The 25,340-nt window shown below is 37.2% G+C and overlaps 1 protein-coding gene and 1 pseudogene across 3 annotated transcripts in view; one reads left to right on the top strand and one right to left on the bottom strand.

The window, feature by feature from the left end:
- LOC136858560 (uncharacterized) overlaps positions 1–25,340 on the top strand; it is a 106,306-nt gene that overhangs the window by 55,457 nt on the left and 25,509 nt on the right. For all 3 annotated transcript variants that reach the window (XM_067138183.2, XM_067138184.2, XM_067138188.2), the window contains one exon: positions 2,571–2,690. In XM_067138183.2, coding sequence (XP_066994284.2) covers positions 2,571–2,690 — 120 coding nt within the window. The remainder of the gene's footprint in view (positions 1–2,570; positions 2,691–25,340) is intronic.
- LOC137497089 (uncharacterized) lies at positions 4,709–24,101 on the bottom strand (annotated as a pseudogene).

Genomic DNA, 25,340 nt, shown 5'->3' with positions numbered 1-25,340 from the left:
CCATTTTGTCTCATTTCGTACCATTAGGGGCCGATGACCTCGATGTTAGGCCCCTTTAAACAACAATCGTCATCATCAAATGTGTCTATCTATTAGTTCATCAGCCAGAGACAGGTTGGGCTCTTAAATAGCACCACCAAATTCTATACAGGTACAGGGAAACCACAAGAAACAACGGCAGCATCAAAATGAAGCATACTAGGCAAGATTAGGAAAGAGGTAGTTTGCGATTGCTTTTCTCACTGGGCTAGAAAGTGCTATCGTAGCACAACTAACCCTATGAGCAACACCTTTCATAACAGTCAGACTATCAGATTGGTCAGCAGCTTCCATATTGTCAAAGCCATGGATGAGGGTGGGACTTTGGTGGAAGTTACACTTTGCTTTGCCTTTGCCAAGAGATGGGTGAAAAAGTACTTCATCCATCAAGAAATGGCAACAGGTGGTATGATGAGTAGTGTAGGATAAGGAAAAACAGGACAAGCATAGAGTAGGTAGAATGACAACTTATGAATTCTATGTTTGTTCTATGTTTATTGGCTATACAAAGCCTTTTGATGGAGAAAGTATGTTCTTGCAATATTTTGTAATACTACGAAGCATCATGCTAAAGATAATAAGAAACTTTCCTTCAATGTAATCATTATTACCAATCTTGAAGTTAAATGTTTAGATAGCATCACATGAAAATATAATATTGGATTTTACATGAAAATTGGGTTACAAGATTTGCCTATTCATATTCCACTAGAGCTAAGTGAGTTGTGCTAATCTCTACAAATAAAATATTAATTTTATCTGTATACTTCGAATGTTTTTTATCTCGGATTAGGCATACAAAGTTTAAGAAGTTCAGTTCTAATTTTCATTTGTCTGTCTGTTTTGTGTGAACATCATAGGAAACGGCTGAAGGGAATTTCTTAAAATTCAGTATTTCAGTTTAGGAATATTCAGAGATTGTACTAGGCTATATTTTATTTGATAATAAAAATGTTATTGTTGTTACGTCCCACTAACTAATTTTGGCGGTTTTTGGAGACGCCGAGGGGCCAGAATTTTGTCCTGCAGGAGTTATTTTACTTGCCAGTATATCTACCGACATGAGGCTGAGGTATTTGAGCACCTTCATATACCACTGGACTGAGCCAGGATCAAATCTGCGAAGTTGGGGTCAGAAGGCCAGCGCCTCAACTGTCTGAGCCACTCAGCCTGACTATTTTATTTGATTAGTATCCAGTGGGTCCGCCTCTGTGGTGTAGTGGTTAGTGTGATTAGCTGCCACCCCCGGAGGCCTGGATTCGATTCCCGGCTCTGCCACGAAATTTGAAAAGTGGTACGAGGGCTGGAACGGGGTCCGCTCAGTCTCAGGAGGTCAAATGAGTAGAGGTGGGTTCGATTCCCACCTCAGCCATCCTGGAAGTGGTTTTCCGTGGTTTCCCACTTCTCCTCCAGGCAAATGCCGGGATGGTACCTAATTTAAGGGCACAGCCGCTTCCTTCCCTCTTCCTTGTCTATCCCTTCCAATCTTCCCATCCCTCCACAAGGCCCCTGTTCAGCATAGCAGGTGAGGCCGCCTGGGCGAGGTACTGGTCATTCTCCCCAGTTGTATCTCCGACCCAATGTCTGACGCTCCAGGACACTGCCTTTGAGGCGGAAGAGATGGGATCCCTCGCTGAGTCCGAGGGAAAAGCCAACCCTGCAGGGTAAACAGATTAAGAAAGAAAGAAAGAAAGAATCCAGTGGCATTGCAGTATAAGGGGACCAAAACAGGAAATGTAAAATTTCTCTGTTAATATTAGCTGTTTAGTTAAAAATAGGATTTAATCCACCTTGTTCAATACACAATGTTAACAAAATTTAAATAATACATAATTATTTAAAATGTAGACATATTTCGACCCCTTGGGCCATCATCAATACATACAAATGTTTTGGAATATTAAAATATAAAAATATAAAGACACTTGTGTGAGAAAGTCTCTTTAGAAAATTATATTTTCTTAGTGTGATCTTCTTTTAAGAGAGTTCTTGCGTATCTCTTATTATGATATGTAAACATTGTTAAAATATTCTTCGGTTTATATTCTTGAGGAAATTGAACATGAAAGTAAGTAGTGGAAATTTGTTGAACCTTATATGACTAATAGTCTTAATATTTTTGTCAAATGCAGACCAGGGTTGATTTGTAGTTGTCAATCTCCTAAGAGTTATAAGAGTGCTTTTATATTTTTTATTTTAATGTTCCAGAACATTTGTACGTTCTGTGGATGGCCCAAGGGGTCGAAACATATCTACATTTTAGATAATTATGTACGGTATTATGTATTATTATGATATTGTTGTTACTTCCCACTAACTACTTTTGAAAATTTTCAAAGATGCCGAGGAGCCTATGTGTTATAAAAGATAACAGAATATTATCTTATAGAGAGATAGTCATTATTTTGAAAAATCAGTATCTTGAAGAAGATATTATAAAAATATTAAAATTTTTCAGAATATTACTGGCTGTTAATAATACCTTTGAATATTAACTGGCTGATAAAACTTTCTCTCTGTTTTTGGTATAGGATTGCAGGCAGATGTGGCCTACAGTATAAAGTCCTTTGGGTGCCGATCATTTGTTGACAATGTTGTTATTCATGAGGATGTTGCTGATCAGCTACAAGAAATTGCAAGACAATTAATGAGTAAGTTACTCCATAGTGAAAATTATTACTGAGAGAAACCTTATGATTATTCTCTACTGGTGACTAAGAGACAGTCACAGAGTACATTATTGAGTATGGCTTGTGCTTTGATCCTTCTATTTACCTTTTCTGCCTATCATCTCCTGGTCAGGGTTTATGAGGCAGAATATAATTTGCTCTCTCATTTCAGTGGTCTGCTGTCTCATAACCTGGCCTTCACATTCTGAGAGGCTATTTGCTATTTTTTGCTTTACGTCACACTGACACAGATATGTCTTATGGTGACGATGGGATAGGAAATGCCTAGTAAGTGGAAGGAAGCGGCCGTGGTCTTAATTAAGGTACAGCCTCGGCATTTGCCTGGTGTGAAAATGGGAAACCACGGAAAACCACCTTCAGGGCTGCCGACAGTGGGGCTCAAACCCACTATCTCCCGATTACTGCATACTGGCCGCACTTAAGCGACTGCAGCTATCGAGCTCAGTGAAAGAGGCTATTAGAAGGCTAAAGATCCACTGTGTACTCCATATGCTAAGTATGGTATTATTTTGTTCTGTTTTTTCACTTTATGGCCAAATGCTGTACAGTTTGACAAGAGTTTTATAAAATAGTTGAATGTCACCATGAGTATAGTAATCATGAGCATATATAACTAAATATATCAAACATTTAAAACATTGGTAATATCGTCTTCCTCATTGTGACCTATGCAGCTGAAACCCAGATGGTGAAGATGCAAGACGCTATCAGGGAAGCGTGTTGCTCTAGAAGGAAGTTCAAAATGGCAGTATCAGTCTTGTTAATGGGTACATTATTTGGATACTGGAGGCCACGAGGAAAGTTGATGGCCATAGAATAAGTAGGAGGGTACAAAGAACATCTTCATTCTTTCTCTCCTTTTTGCAGGTGTTTGTTCACTTTGTAATTTTTACATATACTGCTGAATTTCACTGTTATGCCCTTGTAAGTGCTGGTTAGATGAAATGAAAAGCCTGACTAGACAGAGCCTGGATTGATTTTAGGGCTTCTTATGCCCGAAAACATGTGCCATGGATATTTTGTCATTGACATTCTATCTCACCAACAGTTCATATCAGTCGACTTTCGGTTATACACTCTGTATGGTCCAATGGACTTCCTTGGCACAGAGAAAAGTGCATTGGCACCCTGTACAAGAGTAGAAATACAAGCAATATATTGTGGCATGCAGCTGTGAGTTTGCATCCAGGAGATAATGGGTTCGGACCTCACTGTTGGCAGCCTAGATGATGGTTTCCCGTGGTTTCCTATTTTCACACCAGGCAAATGCTGGGGCTGTACCTTAATTAAGGCCACAGCTGCCTCCTTCCCACTCCTAGACCTTTCCTACCCCGTTGTCGCCATAAGATCTATCTGTGTCGGTGCAACGTAAAACAGCTTGTAAAAATAATATATTGTTGACGAATTTTTACAGTATTTGGGGTATACATTGTTCCTATATTACAAAGTATATTTACATAGTTGTGCTGTGTTGAAAAGAAAAAGTCAGATTTAACTTGTAAGAAGTTCTGACAAAGTTGTGGCCAAGAGCCCGTAAATATTGGGAGATATTACCCTCATCATAGTGTTCTTGGCAGTAGGATTACAACATGCTCAACCTGTGTATCAACATCTTTGTTCTTTCTCTCCTTTTTGCAGGTGATTGTCCACTTTCTAATTTTTACATATACTGCTGAATTTCAGTGTTATGCCCTTGTAAGTGCTGGAGAAGACTGAATAGCGATGGGTATTTCTTTTTCCACCTAGCTTATTAATTCTGTTATTCCATACTTTGTGTGTGTTGATAGTCCTTGACAGATTTACAAGAACTCTGTTGTAATAATTGTATACTGGTGGGGGGGGGGAAGAATCGGCACATTTCTTCCACAACCTCTGTGTTTGCCAAGCATGTCATGATTGTATCCTTGATCGCAAGAGTATTTCAAACTATTGTCACAGTGTTACTGTAGGATCACCTGCCTCCATTTTCAAATATTCTTTTATCTCTGCTGCTCCATAAGATCCCCAGTCTGGTGCATGTGCTCCTTTCCTGACAAAACTGCTGCCCCCTTATCATCTGATGATGTTGCCAATGTCTGTTGCATCCATCTCTATTGATGCAATCCATGACATACCTGTTTATAGTTTCTTACGGTTTACAAACATGAAGCCCTTATATATAATTCCTTCCTCTGATCGTTGAAAGAAATCATCAATCAATCAATCAATCAATCAATCAATCAATCAATCAATCACTATTGATCTGCATTTAGGGCAGTCGCCCAGGTAGCAGATTCCTTATCTGTTGTTTCCTAGCCTTTTCTTAAATGATTGCAAAGAAATTGGAAATTTATTGAACATCACCCTTGGTAAGTTATTCCAAACCCTAACTCCCCTTCCTATAAACAAATATTTGCCACAATTTGTCCTCTTGAATTCCAACTTTATCTTCATATTGTGATCTTTCCTATTTTTAAAGACACCACTCAAACTTATTTGTCGACCGATGTCATTCCACGTCATCTCTCCACTGACAGCTCAGAACATACCACTTATTCACAACTAAGTATTTTTTATTTTCCACCTTGTCGATACATTAGTTGCTTAAGGCAACTTATTAGTTAAAAGTGGTGCATGTTTAGTATATTATTAACATCTTCAGCCACATAACACTGTTTAGATGAAAAATTAATATATTGGCAAAGTGTCAATGCTTTGAGAGAAAGTGTCCTTAAAATTAGCATAAGAAGATTAAGTGACAACATTAAAAACAAAATACTCAGGAGAAAATATATAAATTCTTTCTACAATTGAAAGCAGTTGTCAAGGAAACACTTGTACAATAGTCCATAGAGAATATGTCCCGATTAATATTCTTTTCTTAAAAAGTTCATGTAAAAAACAGCCGATTTATAAATTAAAAATTATACATTTTTTAGTAATTGTCGAAATGAAGAACCCTTAGTTTCATAATGTGGCTCCTATTACTATTGCAGATGAAAATATCACTAATTCCTAGTTGTCAATTCTTTTTAAACCTGCTTTCCTCTGGAACAGTACCTCCTGTCTTTTTTACGGTGTTGTGTCTGGTGTAGTAGTGACATGTTCTTTCTTGTTCACGTACTTGAGGAGGTGGAGGAGCGGGGGATATTGGTGTGTCATTACTTTCCATGTTGTTACCTTCTGCTTCAAAGGAAGAGGAACGCGTTATAGGGCTATCTGGAGGTGAAGAGATTCCAATTCTTTTCTCAAGCATTTTCAAATACACCAGAATTTGATCATATAATGGGTTCTTATATTCTATAGCCTCATTAAGGTTATCAGTTTTCTTTACAAGTTGGTCTAGATGAATGTATAGATCTTCATATGTGTTCATTAAGCTGGTGAAGTCTTGTTCTGTGTTGCAATAGCAGTAGGAGCCACATTATGAAACCTAAATTTCTTCATTTTGACAATTGCTAACAAATGTATAATTTTTAATTTATAAATTGGCTTTTTTTACATGAACTTTTTAAGAAAAGAATATTAATCAGGATGTATTCTCTATGAACTAATGTACAAGTGTTTCCTTGACAATTGCTTTCAATTGTAGAAAGAATTGATATATTTTCTCTTGAATATTTTGTTTTTAATGTTGTCATTTAATCATCTTATGCTAATTTTAAGGACACTTTCTCTCAAAGCATGAATTTTTCATTTATCATCTAAACAGTGTTACATGGCTGAAGATGTTAATAATATACGAAACATGTACCACTTTTAACCAATAAGTTGCCTTAAGCAACTAATGTATCAACAAGGTGGAAAATAAAAAAATACTTAGTTGTGAATCTGTTAAAGTGCGATACAGACCATGAAGCTGAGTTTATGTAACATACAACTTAGTCAAGCAGCTTGTCTCCTTTCTCCCAAGTCTTCCCAGCCCAAACTTTGCAACATTTTTGCAACGCTACTCTTTTGTCGCAAATCAACCAGAACAAATCGAGCTGCTTTTCTTTGGATTTTTTTCCAGTACTTGAATCAAGTAATCCTGGTGAGGGTCCCATACACTGGAACCATACTCTAGTTGGGGTCTCACCAGAGACTTATATGCCCTCTCCTTTGCATCCTTACTACAACCCCTAAATACCCTCATAACCATGTGCAGAGATCTGTACCCTTTATTTACAATCATATTTATGTGATTACCCCCAAAGAACATCTTTCCTTATATTAACACCTAGGTACTTACAATGATCCCCAAATGGAACTTTCACCCCATCAACGCAGTAATTGAAACTGAGAGGACTTTTCCTATTTGTAAAACTCACAAGCTGACTTTTAACCCCGTTTATCATCATACCATTGCCTACTGTCCATCTCACAACATTATCGAGGTCATTTTGCATTTGCTCACAATCTTGTAACTTATTTATTACTCTGAACAGAATAACGTCATCTGCAAAAAGCCTCATCTCTGATTCCACTTCTTTACACATATCATTGATATATATAAGAAAACATAAAGGTCCAATAATACTGCCTTGAGGAATTTCCCTCTTAATTATTACAGGGACAGTTAAAGGTTCACCTACTCTAATTCTCTGAGTTCTATTTTCTAGAAACTTAGCCATCCATTCAGTCATTCTTTTGTCAAGTCCAGTTGCACTCATTTTGCTAGTAGTGTCCCATGATCTACCCTATCAAATGCCTTTGATAGGTCAATTGTGATACAGTCCATTTGACCTCCTGAATCCAGGATATCTGCTACATCTGCTATATGAAACATCATTCATGGTTTGGAGTTGAGCTCTGTGATTTACTCGAAAACGTACCACAGTCAAATTGCGTGAAGTTACTTAGGAAATGTACAAATGTTAGATGTACTATTCCTTTCATTGTGTTGAAATGTCCTGATGATATTTTCTGTTTGATGAAATGTCTCGGTTATGTATTTCTTTTGTGTATAAAATGTCTGTGTTATGAGTTTTTTAGTACAAAAGGTTCGGAAATGGCCTGCATCAATCTGTTCATCTCATCCAAGACAGATGTAGTGGTGATGGTTATTATTGTATCCAGAAGCAGTACAACTGAGCAGCCTTCTTGACAATAATCAGAAGGAAAATGAAGATGTCAGCAAAAGAAAGGGAAGGTCATGTAGCGTGTGAAACTGAAAGATTCCCTAAGTCTCACAAACTTAACCCTTCCAGTGTTGCTGAAATGTTATGTACCTTTCCTGAGTGTTTATTTTTTTGAAGGAAAATTTCCAAAACATGTACATTTTTTAAACTTTTGAATATAGTTCATAAATACATTTACAAAACAAGAAAATCAGTACAAAATACAAATCAATTCAGGGAAACCATGGTATTTACACTCGCCAAATTTGGTTTGCAAATCAGTCCCTTTTGCTCTTCAATAAAAGCACGATCCATATAACACTTAACAATTCACAAGGAAAAAGCAACAACTAAGACAGATTGTAACACTATGATGAGTGAGGTTATTAGTATTGTTTCTTGCTATTATAATCTTCGAAACACCCCACTGGATGAACATAATATGGCTTCTCTGTGCAGGTCTTGTATTAAGTGGTCTCTTGTCTTTGCTTCGTACTGACACACCTGACAGATCCCTTTTTCCTTCCTCCCCATATAGTGAGATTTTCCATTTAGTCTTTCATCTTCTGGCCCCTTCTGTGGTCTCCCTCTTTTTCTCACAGGCATATCCCTCATTTTCCTCAGGCAATTTGCAACTAGTGATAAAACCAGTGATTCACGGTAAGCACGATGTGACAGTAGTTTCCTCTGGTGTTGGATTTGCATAGACTTGTAGAGAATATGGGAATTAATGATGCATACTTCTCTAACCAAAAGAAGAGTTTTCTCCACCAAATTAGTGTCCTATGCATAAACTGGTAATTTTAACACTTTGATCTACACCTCCCATTTTTTTAAATGATGATGAACTACTACTGGTTTCTCAGTTGGAGATTTGCCAGAGATTTTACTTGGAACTTCTAAAATGCTGTCACCTGTATGTTTCGTACTCAGCATTACCACAACCCTCTTGTCCTTTCATGCTAAACCCATAACATTGTCCTTTCTGTAGGTTTTAACCTCTCCATTCTTCATCTTTGTAGTTTCCTTTTTCTGCTGTTCTGCTGGCATCCCTTTCCTTATAGGCATGACAGTGCCTGTAAGAGTGAAACCCATTTTTTCCTAACTCATTGGCTAATTCAGGACTTGTATAATATCTATCAGTATAAACATTGAAACCTCTGGGTGGCTGTTTGGTGTCTTTTATGAGTGACTGACAGAGGCACCAGACAACTTGAAGTTTTTAGTAGGTTGCTACCAGGAATAATGATGGACTTACCAAAATATGGTAAACATGATAATCTATCTTGCTGTCAGAGAGGACAAAGATCTTGAGGCCAAATTTCACAGGTATATTAGGATTGTAAATTTTAAGGAGACAACTCCCTTGAACTTGACAGTACTCTCATCTACTGCAACATTTTAAGAAGGTGTGTGCAACACTTTACATCTTTTGGAAATATATTCTGGCACTGGTTTTACTTCATGATCTCTGTTCTGTGTCACCTTGGCCATGATCATGATTTAGGAATATCAACATGAATCTATTACAAGAGAAGATGTTTCAAAAAAAAAAAAGGCATGCACTTGTGCCATTCTTTTGTAAAATAATCCTTTATGTCACATCTAGGATGTAGACCCATATTTATTATGCCCAGTAGGGCCTCGATATCACTGTTTGCAATATGCACCCACTTCCTGTACCAAGAACAAGGCGATGATTTTGTTGCCATTATCCTATTACCATATAAGTTAGTTTCATTTCATATGTGCAATATCATTTTATCACCGTCCGCCTCCATGGCTAAATGGTTAGTGTGCTGGCCTTTGGTCACAGGGGTCCCAGGTTCGATTTCCGGTAGGGTCGGGAATTTTAACCATCGTTGGTTAATTTCCCTGCCAAGGGGGCTGAGTGTATGTGTTTGTTGTCTTCATCATCATTTCATCCACATCATGATGCACAGGTCGCCTACGGGCGTCAAATCAAAAGACCTGCACCTGGCGAGCCGAACCCATCCTGGGATGTGGGACAAATTTTGATCTAATTGTACCATTTGCTACTGACCAGGTGAGAACATTACTGTAGATGAACAGCTCTTTCCCATTTATGCAGTATATGGCCAATGAACCAGACAAGTTTGGCTGTCTATGTGGAAGCCAAATATGTCGTAAACGGTTTTCCCTATCTTGCGAAAGATGAAACGCGATCCACTGATCGGTGTCTGAGTGAACATGTAGTATTGCGTCTTGCTGAGCCTTTCATCAACCATGGAAGAAATATCACTATTGATAACTTTTTCACGTCACTGAAACTAGCAAAATCATTAAAGAAAAAGAACACAAGTATTGTATGCACTCTGACCTGTAGGTAGGAGAGAAGTTCCTCCTTCTGTGAAGACCAACAGTGACGCACGCTACAGCACAGTAGTGTACAAAAATGAGGATGAAACTCTCACGTCCTACCAAGGTAAAAAGAACAAGAATGTCCCCATTCTCAGTATAGTACATACTGATGTAAACATCAGCAAACAACATCCAAAGAAAAAACCTGAAGCAGTCCCTTCTTATAATTCTACCTAATTTGGTGTCAACATAGTTGATCAAATGGACCGTAAGTACCTGGTAAAATCGATGAGTTGGCGATGTCTTCTTCAACATATCAGATCTTGCTGGTATAAATGCTTATGCACTGTATAAGCTAACAGCCGGCTAGCAAATACTGGGTATTCCTGAGACAGCTGGCAACCGATCTAGCGCATGCATATGTGCCTTGTTGGATTAGTAGGCCTTTCAACACCATCGTCGCTGTTGGCTGCAACAATAAGGCCCTAGCCTCCGAAGAGAGTTCACATCGAAGACAGTATTAGGTTGCAGTTTGCAAAAGGAACAAGACAAAGGAAAGGTGTGCAATCTATAGAAAACTGGTCTGGTGTAAGTGCACTTCGAAGGTGACCAAGAAAAGTGCGCATGTACAGTGCGAGAAATAAGTTGAAAAGAAGAAAGTGACATTCATTCAGATATGTATATAATGTAAGCTAAGTGTGTAAGAAGAACATTCTGCCTTACTAGTGCATACCTGCCAACTTTCCCGATTCAGGCGGGAGACTCCCGATTTTCGACAGTTTTTCCCGCCTCCCGAATATTCTATCTTTTCTCCCGATTTTTTGGTGAACTTCAAACATTTGTTTTCAAATCCCTCCATTTCAGCTTTTTTACGTCAATGGCCGGAAGTCCTTCGCTCAATGGCCGCTTTCAAACGAAATATCGAAGTTTATTAATGCGAGAAATGTGCGCGAATGTGCGATGTTTATTGAAACCTGTATATCGCGACGCGCATATCGATTGTCAGTCTCTCGTTCTCGCGTGCTATGTTCGTGTTCGTTCATGTCAGTCTAGTCGATTCCATCCTCTTTGGTCGATTCTAGAGACTAGTCGCTTTCTTAGTAATATAGTGACATAATTTCAATGATAACGACGGGTGACTTTTCTAGAGATTTTAGAAGCCATTTGGAGACAATTCTGACTAATTTTAATTTATCTCAATATAAATAAAATGTTTTGTCTGTACATTGCTCAGAATTTAAAAAGAATGATATTTCCGTACCGGTCGTGGCCATATTAACAAGGAGAAATAAGTTTTAATTTTCCGTAATTTCTGTCTGTCTGTCTGTCTGTACGTGCGCAGGCTCATCACGAGAAAACGGCTGAAGAGAATTTAATGAAAATCGGTATATAATGTCGGGGAATAAGTTGTTACAATTTAGGCCATAAATAATGTTATTCGCGCTGAGTGAAATGGTAGTTTAGGGGAAGGCCTAAAATTTAATTCTCAAATATTTATGTTATTATTGGCCCTAATGATAAATACTACATAACTAAAATATATTATTAAATTTCCTATCATTTATGTCTTATACATTTTTACCTACCGGCTGTGATAACAGAGATATTCATGAATTTAGATTTTTATTATTATTATTATTATTTTTTGCTAAGTCCATATCAGCGCCGATGTACGAGAAAATGAGTGAACAGAATTGTATGTAAAGTAAGGGAATAAGGAACTACAGTCTATGCTATAAATAATTTTATTCACTCTGTTCGAAATGGTAGTTTAGGGGAAGGTGCCAAAAATTTTTTTATATTACCTATCTTAGTGGTCATATTGAAAAATACTACATAACAAAAGTTACAGAGAATGAAATTTCCGATTATTTGTCTTATTCAGTTTTGCAAGAGACACTTCTCATGATTGATTCGTATAACTTACACTTCTCACGGACATTTTTTGCCCCTTGTTAAGGGCATCATCAACCTTTAGGTAACCTTAAGTTCATATGTCTGAAACATTATCTATTCATACATGGATTAATGTGTAACATACTTTTCATTGTAACCCATATTTGAATAGATAATGTTTCAGACATTTGACCTTAAGGTTGCCTACAGGCTGATGATGCCGTTAACAAGGGGCGAAACATGTCCCTGAGAAGTGTATATAGTATTATGTAGATTTCATTCACGTAGCACGTGGCTTGTATTGAATAGGTGGTAATATAGAATAAATTATTTTTGTGATAATTTGCTTATTCAATTTTACTGTTCTGACTACAATAATATTGGTGGTGATGGTGATTAAATTTTGAAGATTATAATAATGAAGAAAGTCATGAAGGAACGATCGCTTGAATAATACCACAAGAGGGAGTCATGAAAGAAAGGACGACTCACTTTAGATTAGATGCTCTAATATCACAGATTCAGAAGAAAACTAAATGTGAAGGCCTCCAATATAGAAAGCTCATAAAATTGATCAACAATAGCATTGCATTCACCATTGTTTGTTGTGATGTGCTTTGTGTATTCTGCTGCCATTTATCTACGATAGACGGGATTACTGCTGGGTTTCAAGTATAACAGCCTGCCTGAATACTGGCGGGAAGAAGCTGGGGAGTGGGGAGTTAGATCTCTCTTCTTTAGCATGCCATTCTTCTGGTTCATAAATTTTCTGATACTACTGGTACGTTACACACTGGATCATCATAGTATTCCAGCTATTCGATCCCTACTCGGAGGTAGTGATTTGAATGAGCAGTGTGCACACTTAAACAGAATAATTACACAAGAGTGTTTGCGGCTGTCTGCAGCCTGGTCATTCTAGCTCTGAAACTTTGAACTGTTAGATTGACACCGTAGTACCTTTCGCTAAAAGTGAGAAAATGTGCTGTTTTCATTTTATCGAATATTTCGTATGAAATCATTGCTTTTAATCACGACATTCATACTGGCGTCGTTGTAATGAGATGTTGACTTCAGTTGGGAAAACTATAAGGACAGTCTTCCTGAGAATTCCGTAGTGAAGCACGGGTACATCAGCTAGTTATTTGATTCAAATAGCATTGCGCTTGTCATAATTGCGCGGGTGCTTGATGCAATATATTAATCTATGCATTTGCTAAGTAATGTCATCTAAGTGCATGACTGATTCACACATCTGGAGCATGAGTTCATACTATTTTCGGTAGGCTTATCAGAGACCGATCATCCCACTCACGCACTTCCTGTGTGGGAATAGAGATGTGTAATTTTTAGCCTTGTAGCCTCGTATAGCAACAGTCGGGCTTTGAGACAATAAGTGTTATAAATATATCGTAGTACTGTGTTGTGCAAGACATGTAGAATAAGCAATTTTGACCAATTGTATCTCCTGATTTCTCCTGATTTTTCCTGATTTTAAAATCAAAATCTCCTGATTTTTGGTTTTGTAAAGTTGGCAGGTATGCTAGTGTATTTATTTATTTATAATAATGTTTACAAGTCCTACATGATCATAATCAAATTGTTATAGCGTCTATGATGTTTTTGTACTCAATTTGAACCTTTTTCTGGCACCAATATCCTCAAGAAATGAATATATGTTACTATCGTTCAAAATGACCGCTTTGGTAAAAGTTGGTAGAAAGAATGTTTGGTAATCCTAGTGTTAAGGCAGGATCTTTCCTCAGGTTGCACACAAGGTGAGTATACACCAAGAAAGTCACCTTGAGTCATCATTTTTACATCAAATGGTTTATCTGGGCATGCATTTTTGATGACTCCTTCCTACTGGAATGGTACATGAACTGTGGATACTCTCTTCTTCTTTTCAACTAAGGCAAATGCCTTGTCACATGGCAAAAAGCTGTGCCCGCTATGAAGAAACTTTTGGCTCACCTGAGTGAAATACCTCGATGCAACCAACCACTGCATCAAAATAATCATTGTCCAGTTGTTATTCTGAGGCACACAACGATCAGACCACAGAATGAGTGTGCGCTCCTGGTATTGTGAAAGAGGTTCATAGTGCGTATGAACGTAGTTCAGCACACATGATGCAATCTCGGTTGCCCCTCTTTGAGCTATGGATTCATGCCACACATGCATTGTTGTTGGTCTCACCGGATTAAAAATGGCAAAATTATATGTAGCATATTGCCTCTGATAAAAAAATATTAGAATGTGTCAAAGTTTGTCGTATTCTATGAACAGGACAGGCTGAGGACTTGGGTTCGAATATCAGATTGACCTTTATATAAGACACTTTCTGACACCATTAAGTTCTTAGTCTAATTTATTTAAACAAACTATCAAATATACCCTTCCAATAATATTACATCACACTTGTAATTATTCTCTTCTCAATATTACTTTTAAATAACCAGTTTATCAGTCTCTGACTTCCTTGGAAAATACACACACTTCTATGATTCACTTTACAACATTTATAAATTCCCTTCAGTCTTTTAAAGTTTCTTAACTAGTTGATACTTATCTCGGGTTTTGAAACTTCTTTCTTCTTGCTTCTCTCTTGAATCCTCGTTGTGGTGTTCCTCTGAATATTCCCTGACGGTTTCAGGACTCGAACACAGAACTCTAAGGTGAATGCTAGCTGAAACTAGTCTCCTTCGAACACTCAGTGAGCTCTCTAAGTACTGTCCCTGTACTTTACCCTGTGGGACACTGCTAGCCAGTTCTACTGCTTGACAGCCTTAATTGCTGCCTAATTTGAATAATTTCTTATACCGCTGTCTTCACTAACTGGTGGCAGGCTCAACTACTGCCTAATCTGACTAACTTCATATACTGCTATCTTCACTGACTTTATTCTACAGTGTCTCTTCTCTGCCAAGTAATCTAGTGTCCGTCCCTTCCCAAGAGAACGTTCCTTTCCAATTTTAATAGAATAACTGCCTGAATGACACCAGAATTACTACCAACAGAATGACCAGAATGACAAAATGATGCAGAATGACCGAATGACCAACGACCAAATGAACCATGAAGCTCCTTTGTCATTCCCCTTTATCATTTCTCTGAGCTTCTGGAACAAGTCATCCCCTACTACTATGTTCCCTCACTTCACTGATCTGTTAGTTTCCTATTGGTTACTTCAAGTGTGGTCCCACCCGTCTCATGGATGTACATGTGACTGGTGACCTTCCAGAGATTCTTTCTAGAAAGAATTATTGCACCATAGCATGCGTTCTTATTTTTACAGGGCACCTTGCTACGTGACCAACAACAGGTTTGTTTTTCCTGGTCCACCCTCTAAAAGCTTCTAACTATGACCTTCTAGTCTGTTTACTTGTTTCTCTGACCAATATTCTGATTGCACAAGTTTGCCTCATTCTCAGCTCACTGAAATAAAAAAAACAAAAAATGTTCCAAGTTGAGACTAGCTTTAAGAAATGCTTTTAATCATAATTGCAATTCTGCACTTATTCACTGCACTGATATTCTATTACACTTACTCATTCACTTCCACTGTTTCTTGCTGTATCTTCCTTCTATATATTACACTTAAACTACTTATGAGCATTAGGGATTTCTGACTGGGAGGTCACGGACCGAATCTCGTTCGATGCGCTCGCCCTATAATTTCCCACGGAAGGACGTGTTGCGAATTGGTGCTCGCGACACCTCCCCGCCCAGGTAAAGAAGTGTATCGCGACCCACGTTGCGATCACTTCTGTCAATCCCTTCTCTTTGACCTTTTTATACTCTGACCTTTATACTCTGGCTTTGTCTTTGATCCTCTGGCTACGGGATGTTTGTACTTTTTCTTTATCCTCCTCTATCTCTGAAATACCTGACTCTGATTCTAGGTTATGAATGCTAGGCCTAGTGCCAGTTACTCTAGGTCTCTCAAAATGCACGGCTATGTCATCGTCTGATGACTTCGCCTTTACTCGACTTGCATTAATTATCTTTTGCTTGAGGCAAATTTTCATACAACACCCAGTAGCTGAATCCCAATATTTCTTTTTACATATGCTAATAAGACATGGATTACAACATTTACAACACATTAATATGGCAAGTATGGCTACAATAGTCCATACGATTATTTTATAGACATTAAAATTGGAATACATGTGATTTGTATACATTTCCTTTTCTTTATCAATAATTAAGTTCTCGACTTCCTCTACTTTCTTGCCTGCATGTTTAAAGTCCTCGACATGTGTTAACAAACTGTGCAAGGGGGCTTCAGTTAAATTTATTACATCTCCTAATTTTAAATCACTGTTCAAATGTATACAACAATCATATTCTAACAAGACATCTGGTATTAAATCTTTCCTGTCAGTGGTATTTACCTTTTCTGTGGACCGTATTTTACTGTTTGGTCCATACACTGTACAATATTCATAAAATGTAATTATCCCTGAATTATTTAAAGTCACCTCAGTGGTGTCCTTACACACTACAGTTATTTTTGTTGGTTCTGGTGCTAGATACACATATTTATTTTCTTTAATGAAAAACCATGTTAATTGTTCAATGTGAGTGACATCTTTTGCACAGTTTTTTGGTACAGTATTTATCCCTTTTAATAGAGTAACTATACAGTCTTTGTCTACCTGTATTATCTTTAGTGGAAAGTCTGATTTGCATACCCTACATTCCTCGTTAATTTCTTTACATTTTCTTATTTGCTTATCAGTTAAGTATGCATACAACTGCTTTTCAGCATCAATTACAATAAAATATTTCTCTGTTCTAATGTGTACAAATTCTCCTATGTTATTTTGCACTGGTGTTGGTAAAGGAAGTATTTCATACAATTTATAAGTCTTTTTGTCACTAAGAGGCATCATTATTACATATTGCGCCGTTCCCGCGTCCAGGCATGGACACAAGAGATCCTGACTAGCTCTAAATTCAATTAATCCGGTGACTACGTTTTACGGGTGTGAGTTCCGTTATAGAAAAACGTCCAGGTCGATTAATGGTAGTTTCTAACTAACGCAGAAAGACGTCTCTAACTCGTAACTAGTTAGATACCATACTCTTATTAGCTCTTAGAGAAATTGTCGTCGATTGAAACAACTACAGTCTTACCACTAATTCTTATTCTAAGAACACAGAGAAAGAATGTTTGGTTTCACTATTCCATATTTATTTTACATATTAAATCAGATATTCAAGAAAATTATCTCAAACTTTGCCAATGAAATAGTTCTTGAAGTGAGAGATTCACTGTCATCCCTATAGTCTATATCCGTCAATGACATTTCAGAAAAATTACATCTTCCGAATTCATCCTAAATAAATGTCTTCTCGGATTACATTATTTCCTTTCATAAGTCCATTGATCTCAAAATCATGAATTATTAGAACAAATACTAGGTAACATCTGGGAAACTTTTGAAAAAGATGTGTTTTCCTTCGTATACAACTCACTTACGAAGTTGGGCGACAATAAAATAAATTAATGTGAATGCAGTTAATTGTATTTACATGTGCCGTACTGGCAAGAAAATAAACATTAAAATCAAGTATACTAAGAATATGGGATGCATCCTCAAAGAAGAAAAATAAAAATTGTATTAGTTACTATTTACAATATTTCTAGTGATACTCTCTTGAGAAAATAAAGAAACGCTTGTAGAATTGCCGAGTTAATACTCAGTTAAGGATTGGAGTTCAAGTTGTCTGAATCAATTATTCTTGGAATAAGTATTAGATTCTGTTAGCTACCACCTATTCCTTACTCTTTAAACTGCCACATTGCTTAATTTTCACTGACTGTTTGACTGGATGCAGGTTTAAAAATTCTCAATAAAAGCTATCACAAAGTTCTTCTTCCTTTGATCTGACAAGTACTCTCTTGTATGTTTTACAGTTTAAAATATTCACTTCCGCATACTTAGTTGCCTCTTAGTTGCTCATATTTCCCTGTGTCACACACCATAAGCTAAGCTACGTCCATTGTAAGTCGTAATCATCCTTCAAGTAACGTTATTGTAAGATTTAATTTTTGAACTTAAGGTAATGTGACCTTAGCTTATTGATATTAGACTACGTGCGTACAAGGTTGCAAGAAACGTCACCACATATATATGTAGTTATCATAACACATACTACCAACGAAAAATCTACTTGATCAGATGACACTATCTCCGACTAAAAAAATAATTCTCCTTTGAAAATCTATGTCACCAGTGATTAGTCTAGAAGGTTGAATTTTGTCCAGAATAAGGTTATACACCGTGAGAGTTTTCAAGATCATCCTAAATAAATCAGTGAAGGCTCAAATCTCATCTAGAGTACATATATGATTCTCTAGGTAATCCTAACATGGATAAAAACATTGCACTACACGTCTCGAGATCATATCCTGAGCTAGGTAAAATGCGTAGGATCCAGAATTATTACATGGAATTGGCGAGAATTCAGTGACACTCTCAGAAACATCATTTGAAATCACGAGATCTCACTTCGCACAACTATGACTATTTGTCTCTCGAAGAAAACAATAAATACAACCATCATAAATCATTAACAACCTTATATTATATCTATAACGCGTTAAATATTACTCACATTTCATATATAACAACTCTTTCACTTCATCATATGTAAATCACTCCCTTAACTTGCACATCAACGTGCCGTGACATTCATAAAATGCCTACTTTACTTACTACTGTCATAGTGTTAAACCTAACATGAACTTGGAGTAGTCTACTGCCTTATTCCTTCATAAAACACTTCCAATATACGATCTCGAACTGATTGACATTGATTAAATTAGGACACACAGGTATTAATGCCAACTTCACTCTTTACTCTTCACTGATAATAATAATAACTCTAGCTATCTCTCCTCACATATCACTGGAAAACATTACGATCAGAAAATCACTTGGTGACCACGCCTACAAATGGAATTGACATTTCATTTGGATGAGTACCTACTTCCAATCATCTCAGCTAGACGTTTATCTACGCACTGTCTTCGCACCAAAACAAACATCAACATACAATAAAGGAAATAATATACTCTTACTTACGAAAACGACTTAGATAATGGACTTAGCTTTGCTCAAGATGGTCTTGGTGTTTCCTCATCTCCGGTCATCTGAGATTAGGATCTCGTCATCTGGTTGCTCCACAAGTGGTCGGGTACATCGTAGCTTCTCAACACTGATTACAGGTCATCCGGGACAGCCAACATCGTATTGCCTCATCAGGATCCAAGTAACGTTGCCTTGCTTCTTTACAGACCCATGGTTGAAACTCGTGCGTATGAAACAGAACAATAATAAAATATTTGATTCATTGCTGACATCTTTCAATTAATATAACTCTTGTGTTGCTCAGGTTGTATAGATTTCGTTAGGGTACAGTTGATCCAACAAACTAGTTCCAAATCGACTAAGATAGATGTTCTGTATATATTCCAATTTGAAAATAAATTTCTTTCCGCTATCTTTTTATTGGCGTAAATGCACTCAACAACTGATCAGTAGGTGTCCTTCAACATTAAACAGTATCAGGCAAATTTTATTGAAGCCCTGCGCCACTTCGTGACGTAGTTCTACTGTAGTCTGTTTATCTCTTCTTTTACGTATTTAATCATCAATCAATCAATACTGATCTGCATTTAGGGCAGTCGCCCAGGTGGCAGATTCCCTATCTGTTGCTTTCCTAGCCTTTTCCGAAATGATTTCAAAGAAATTGGAAATTTATTGAACATCTCCCTTGGTAAGTTATTCCAATCCCTAACTCCCCTTCCTATAAATGAATATTTGCCCCAGTTTGTCCTCTTGAATTCCAACTTTATCTTCATATTGTGATCTTTCCTACTTTTATAGACGCCATTCAAACCTATTCGTCTATTAATGTCATTCCACGCCATCTCTCCGCTGACAGCTCGGAACATACCACTTACATGTTATAAACCTCATTTTAGGTCCGTATTGAAAATTTAACAGTTCAACAATGATAAAGGTGTTTTAATTTATTCCACCTATTCAATACTTATATTATCACGTATAGTTGTTACATAAGAATTTAATTATGTAACAACTATACGTGATAATATAAGTATTGAATAGGTGGAATAAATTAAAACACCTTTATCATTGTTGAACATACCACTTAGTCGAGCAGCTCTTCTTCTTTCTCTCAGTTCTTCCCAACCCAAACATTGCAACATTTTTGTAACGCTACTCTTTTGTCGGAAATCACCCAGAACAAATCGAGCTGCTTTTCTTTGGATTTTTTCCAGTTCTTGAATCAGGTAATCCTGGTGAGGGTCCCATACACTGGAACCATACTCTAGTTGGGGTCTTACCAGAGACTTATATGCACTCTCCTTTACATCCTTACTACAACCCCTAAACACCCTCATAACCATGTGCAGAGATCGGTACCCTTTATTTACAATCCCATTTATGTGATTACCCCAGTGAAGATCTTTCCTTATATTAACACCTAGATACCTACAATGATCCCCAAAAGGAACTTTCACCCCATCAACGCAGTAATTAAAAGTGAGAGGACTTTTCCTATTTGTGAAACTCACAACCTGACTTTTAGCCCCGTTTATCAACATACCATTGCCTGCTGTCCATCTCACAATATTTTCGAGGTCACGTTGCAGTTGCTCACAATCTTGTAACTTATTTATCACTCTATAGAGAATAACATAATCCGCAAAAAGCCTTACCTCCGATTCCACTCCTTGACTCATATCATTTATATATATAAGAAAACATAAAGGTCCAATAACACTGCCCTGAGGAACTCCCCTATCAACTATTACAGGGTCAGACAAAGCTTCACCTACTCTAACTCTCTGAGATCTATTTTCTAGAAATATAGCAACCCATTCAGTCACTCTTTTGTCTAGTCCAATTGCACTCATTTTTGCCAGCAGTCTCCCATGATCCACCCTATCAAATGCTTTAGACATGTCAATTGCGATACAGTCCATTTGACCTCCAGAATCCAAGATATCTGCTATATCTTGCTGGAATCCTACAAGTTGAGCTTCAGTGGAATAACCTTTCCTAAAACCGAATTGCCTTCTATCGAACCAGTTATTAATTTCACAAACATGTCTAATATAATCAGAAAGAATGCCTTCCCAAAGCTTACATACAATGCATGTCAAACTTACTGGCCTGTAATTTTCAGCTTAATGTCTATCACCCTTTCCTTTATACACAGGGGCTACTATAGCAACTCTCCATTCATCTGGTATAGCTCCTTCAGCCAAACAATAATCAAATAAGTACTTCAGGTATGGTATTATATCCCAACCCATTGTCTTTAGTATATCCCCAGAAATCTGATCAATTCCAGCCGCTTTTCTAGTTTTCAAATTTTGTACCTTATTGTAAATGTCATTGTTATCATACGTAAATTTTACTACTTCTTTGGCCTTAGTCTCTTCCTCTATCTCGACATTATCCTTGTAACCAACAATCTTTACATACTGCTGACTGAATACTTCTGCCTTTTGAAGATCCTCACATACACACTCCCCTTGTTCATTAATTATTCCTGGAATGTCCTTCTTGGAGCCTGTTTCTGCCTTAAAATACCTATACATACCCTTCCATTTTTCACTAAAATTTGTATGACTGCCAATTATGCTTGCCATCATGTTATCCTTAGCTGCCTTCTTTGCTAGATTCAATTTTCTAGTAAGTTCCTTCAATTTCTCCTTACTTCCACAGCCATTTCTAACTCTATTTCTTTCCAGTCTGCACCTCCTTCTTAGTCTCTTTATTTCTCTATTATAATAACGTGGGTCTTTACCATTCCTTACCACCCTTAAAGGTACAAACCTGTTTTCGCATTCCTCAACAATTTCTTTAAACCCATCCCAGAGTCTGTTTACATTTTTATTTACCGTTTTCCACCGATCATAGTTACTTTTTAGAAACTGCCTCATACCTGCTTTATCAGCCATATGGTACTGCCTAACAGTCCTACTTTTAAGACCTTCCTCTCTATCACATTTATTTTTAACTACCACAAAAACAGCTTCATGATCACTAATACCATCTATTACTTCAGTTTCCCTATAGAGCTCATCTGGTTTTATCAGCACCACATCCAGGATATTTTTCCCTCTGGTTGGTTCCATCACTTTCTGAATCAGCTGTCCTTCCCATATTAACTTATTTGCCATTTTTTGGTCATGCTTCCTGTCGTTCGCATTTCCTTCCCAATTTACATCTGGCAAATTCAGATCTCCCGCTACAATCACATTTCTTTCCATGTCGTTTCCCACATAGCTGACTATCCTATCAAATAATTCCAAATCCGCATCAGTGCTACCCTTTCCCGATCTGTACACTCCAAATATATCAAGTTGCCTATTATCTTTAGAAATGAGCCTTACACCCAGAATTTCATGTGTCTCATCTTTAACTTTTTCGTAGCTTACAAATTCTTCTTTCACCAGAATGAAAACTCCCCCTCCCACCTTTCCTATCCTATCTCTACGATACACACTCCAGTGCCGTGAGAACATTTCTGCATCCATTATATCATTTCTCAGCCATGATTCAACTCCTATTACAATATCTGGTAAATATATATCTATTAAATTACTTAATTCTATTCCTTTCTTTACAATACTTCTACAGTTCAACACTAACAATTTTATGTCATCCCTACTTGATTTCCAGTTCCCTGTTCCCTTATCACCGCTCCCTAGGCCATCCCGTTTCCCTGAATGTACCTCCCTATTACTCTTCCAAACAAATTTCCTAACTTATACGTACCACTGCGGTTTAAATGAAGGCCATCCGAGCGCAGATCCCTTTCTCCTACCCACCCATTAGGATCTAGAAATTTCACTCCCAGTTTCCCACATACCCACTCCATAGTCTCATTTAAATCCCCAATCACCCTCCAGTCAGTATCCCTCCTACACAGTATTCCACTAATAACAATCTCCGCTTTCTTAAACTTCACCCGTGCTGCATTTACCAGATCCCACACATCTCCAACTATGTTGCTACTTATATCAGCTTGCCTTACGTTGTTGGTACCAACGTGAAACACTACCACCTTCTCCTTCCCCTCCTCCCTCTCTTCTACTTTCCTCAACATCTGTCTCAACCTAATTCCTGGATAACATTCTACCCTGGTTCCCTTTCCTCCACACACTTTCCCCACATGTCTAACGATGGAATCTCCCGCGCAGCATTTAAATCTTGATATCAGCTGATTGGCGTGTAGTCGCGAATTATCTTTCGTTTCCAATTTATAATATTTAGCTCCGCTGGATAATCCCTTTCAAATCTAGTCTTGCGTCTTCTTAACACATCGAAGTCAGATTATATAACAAGTGATGAGCACTTTTTTTTCTTGAATAATGGTTTTAAATAATGTCCATTTGTCATTTTTTTCTGCGCCTTCTATACGCGGTTATTTCCGTAACCGACCGACGAAAAGACTTACATTTCGGCCCGTACTGACGTTAAATGCATTTTATTTGACATTTTGATCGCAGAGACTCCATCTTTGTTACTATAGCTCTTATAAAGAACTGTGAAACGGCACAATATGCTAGCATATTCTTATTAATAAATGCATTTACATTTACAATCTTATAGATTAAATGTTCTTGAGTCGTTACCAGATCAAATGGTAAGGTCATACTGTGTGGAAATTGATCCCTAGATTTTCTATAGGCTCTTATAATTTCTGTGGGGCTTAAAATTTGCACATGTATAATTCCTAATTGTGCATACATTATCCCTGATGCTATTACCTTATATTGATCATACAACTGTGATATCAAATCCTCAATTTCGAACAGCTGCCTATTGACTGCAATTTCTATATCCATTTGTGTAAATACTTGTTTTAACTGACCCGTTTCATTTTTAAGAAATTATTTTATTTGTTCTAAGTTTTTATTCAAGCGTAACTCATTAGTTGTTACATCATATAAAGTACTATTGACCGATTGTAGAGTTGACTTAACAACGGTTAACTGTTCCTTCGTGATTTTGATCATTGACATCTGCTCTTTCTCTAACTCTTAAATTTTATTTTGATAGTATTCGGAGTCGTTTTCATCTAATGTGTCAAATAATGTTTTAGATATCGTTCCTATAAAATTGAAAATTCCTCTCTTTTCGCGTTTTCCCTTTTCTTTAGTAAATTGCTTTATAGTTTCTTTTAATTCTTGAATCTTTTGCAATCGGCTTGCTTCTAACTGTATTTCGTGTCGACAAGTGTGATTTAATTCTTGCTGTAATTGATAGCACAATGTTTGGGTCTTTTGCATATTTTTTTGTATGACAACGTACGCATCATTTAATTTACTCAAATTTACATAAGTGATTAATTTCCACTCTATGGTATATAATTGCATTTCCCCTTGATTCTTAAAATAAACACCTGGTGTTTTCTCGTAAGGCATAATCTGAAAATCTAACGCCTCTCCCATAAAATTTAATATGCATATTAAAGCTAGAGTATAGACTATTTTCGTTCTGGGATTCTCCATATCGTTTGTCGTATGACCTGTAAAGAAAACAAAAAGTTGCTATACTTTTGTAAGTGTAATATTCTTGTGTTAGTTTGTCTTATTCTACTGATCCAGGTTTTCAATTACATCTACATTCTACATTACAATCACTATGTATGTAGGGGTTTGTTATTAATTTGTGTCACCTTCAAATACAGGGGCACTTATTTATTAAGTGCAGGACTCAGCTTTTCCAGCGCTGTTGTCCCTTTGTGAGGTTGACATCTAGACTGTGGCCTCGCTATCTCACAAGTCTTTTCGTGACGGGTACTAAGGATATATACGCACTGATATTCCCGTACCAAAATTCCTTGGCTTCAATATCCCCAGGTTAAATTTCTAATTTCTCTTCAAAAATTTTGCACGCAGTTTGGTACGGTATTTCTACTAACCACACCAGCAACTATCGATAGTTCTAAAAAGCCGTTGGGATGGTGAAGAGCGCAAGACCATCGCGGCCGAAATGAGGCCAATCCTTTCTCACATTCAAATATATAATTTTAATCTGTTCCTATGCACCTTTATTAATTTTCCCTTTCTGTTAGTTTTTAGAAGACAGTTTACGCCATCAATTCGCTCTATCTCATAGGGGCCTCTAAACGGAGGTTCTAGCTTTCGGGACCTACCCCGTCTCAGGGTTTCATCCCTTAACAATACTTTATCTCCTACCTGTAAGGTTAGGTCGTGCTGTCGTTTGTCATATCTCTTTTTCTTTCTCTTTAT

Source organism: Anabrus simplex, chromosome 1 (genome assembly GCF_040414725.1).
Source record: "Anabrus simplex isolate iqAnaSimp1 chromosome 1, ASM4041472v1, whole genome shotgun sequence".
Taxonomy (NCBI): domain Eukaryota; kingdom Metazoa; phylum Arthropoda; class Insecta; order Orthoptera; family Tettigoniidae; genus Anabrus; species Anabrus simplex.
The sequence above is the reverse complement of the archived record's forward strand: the minus strand, read 5'-3'. Positions and strand labels throughout refer to the sequence as shown.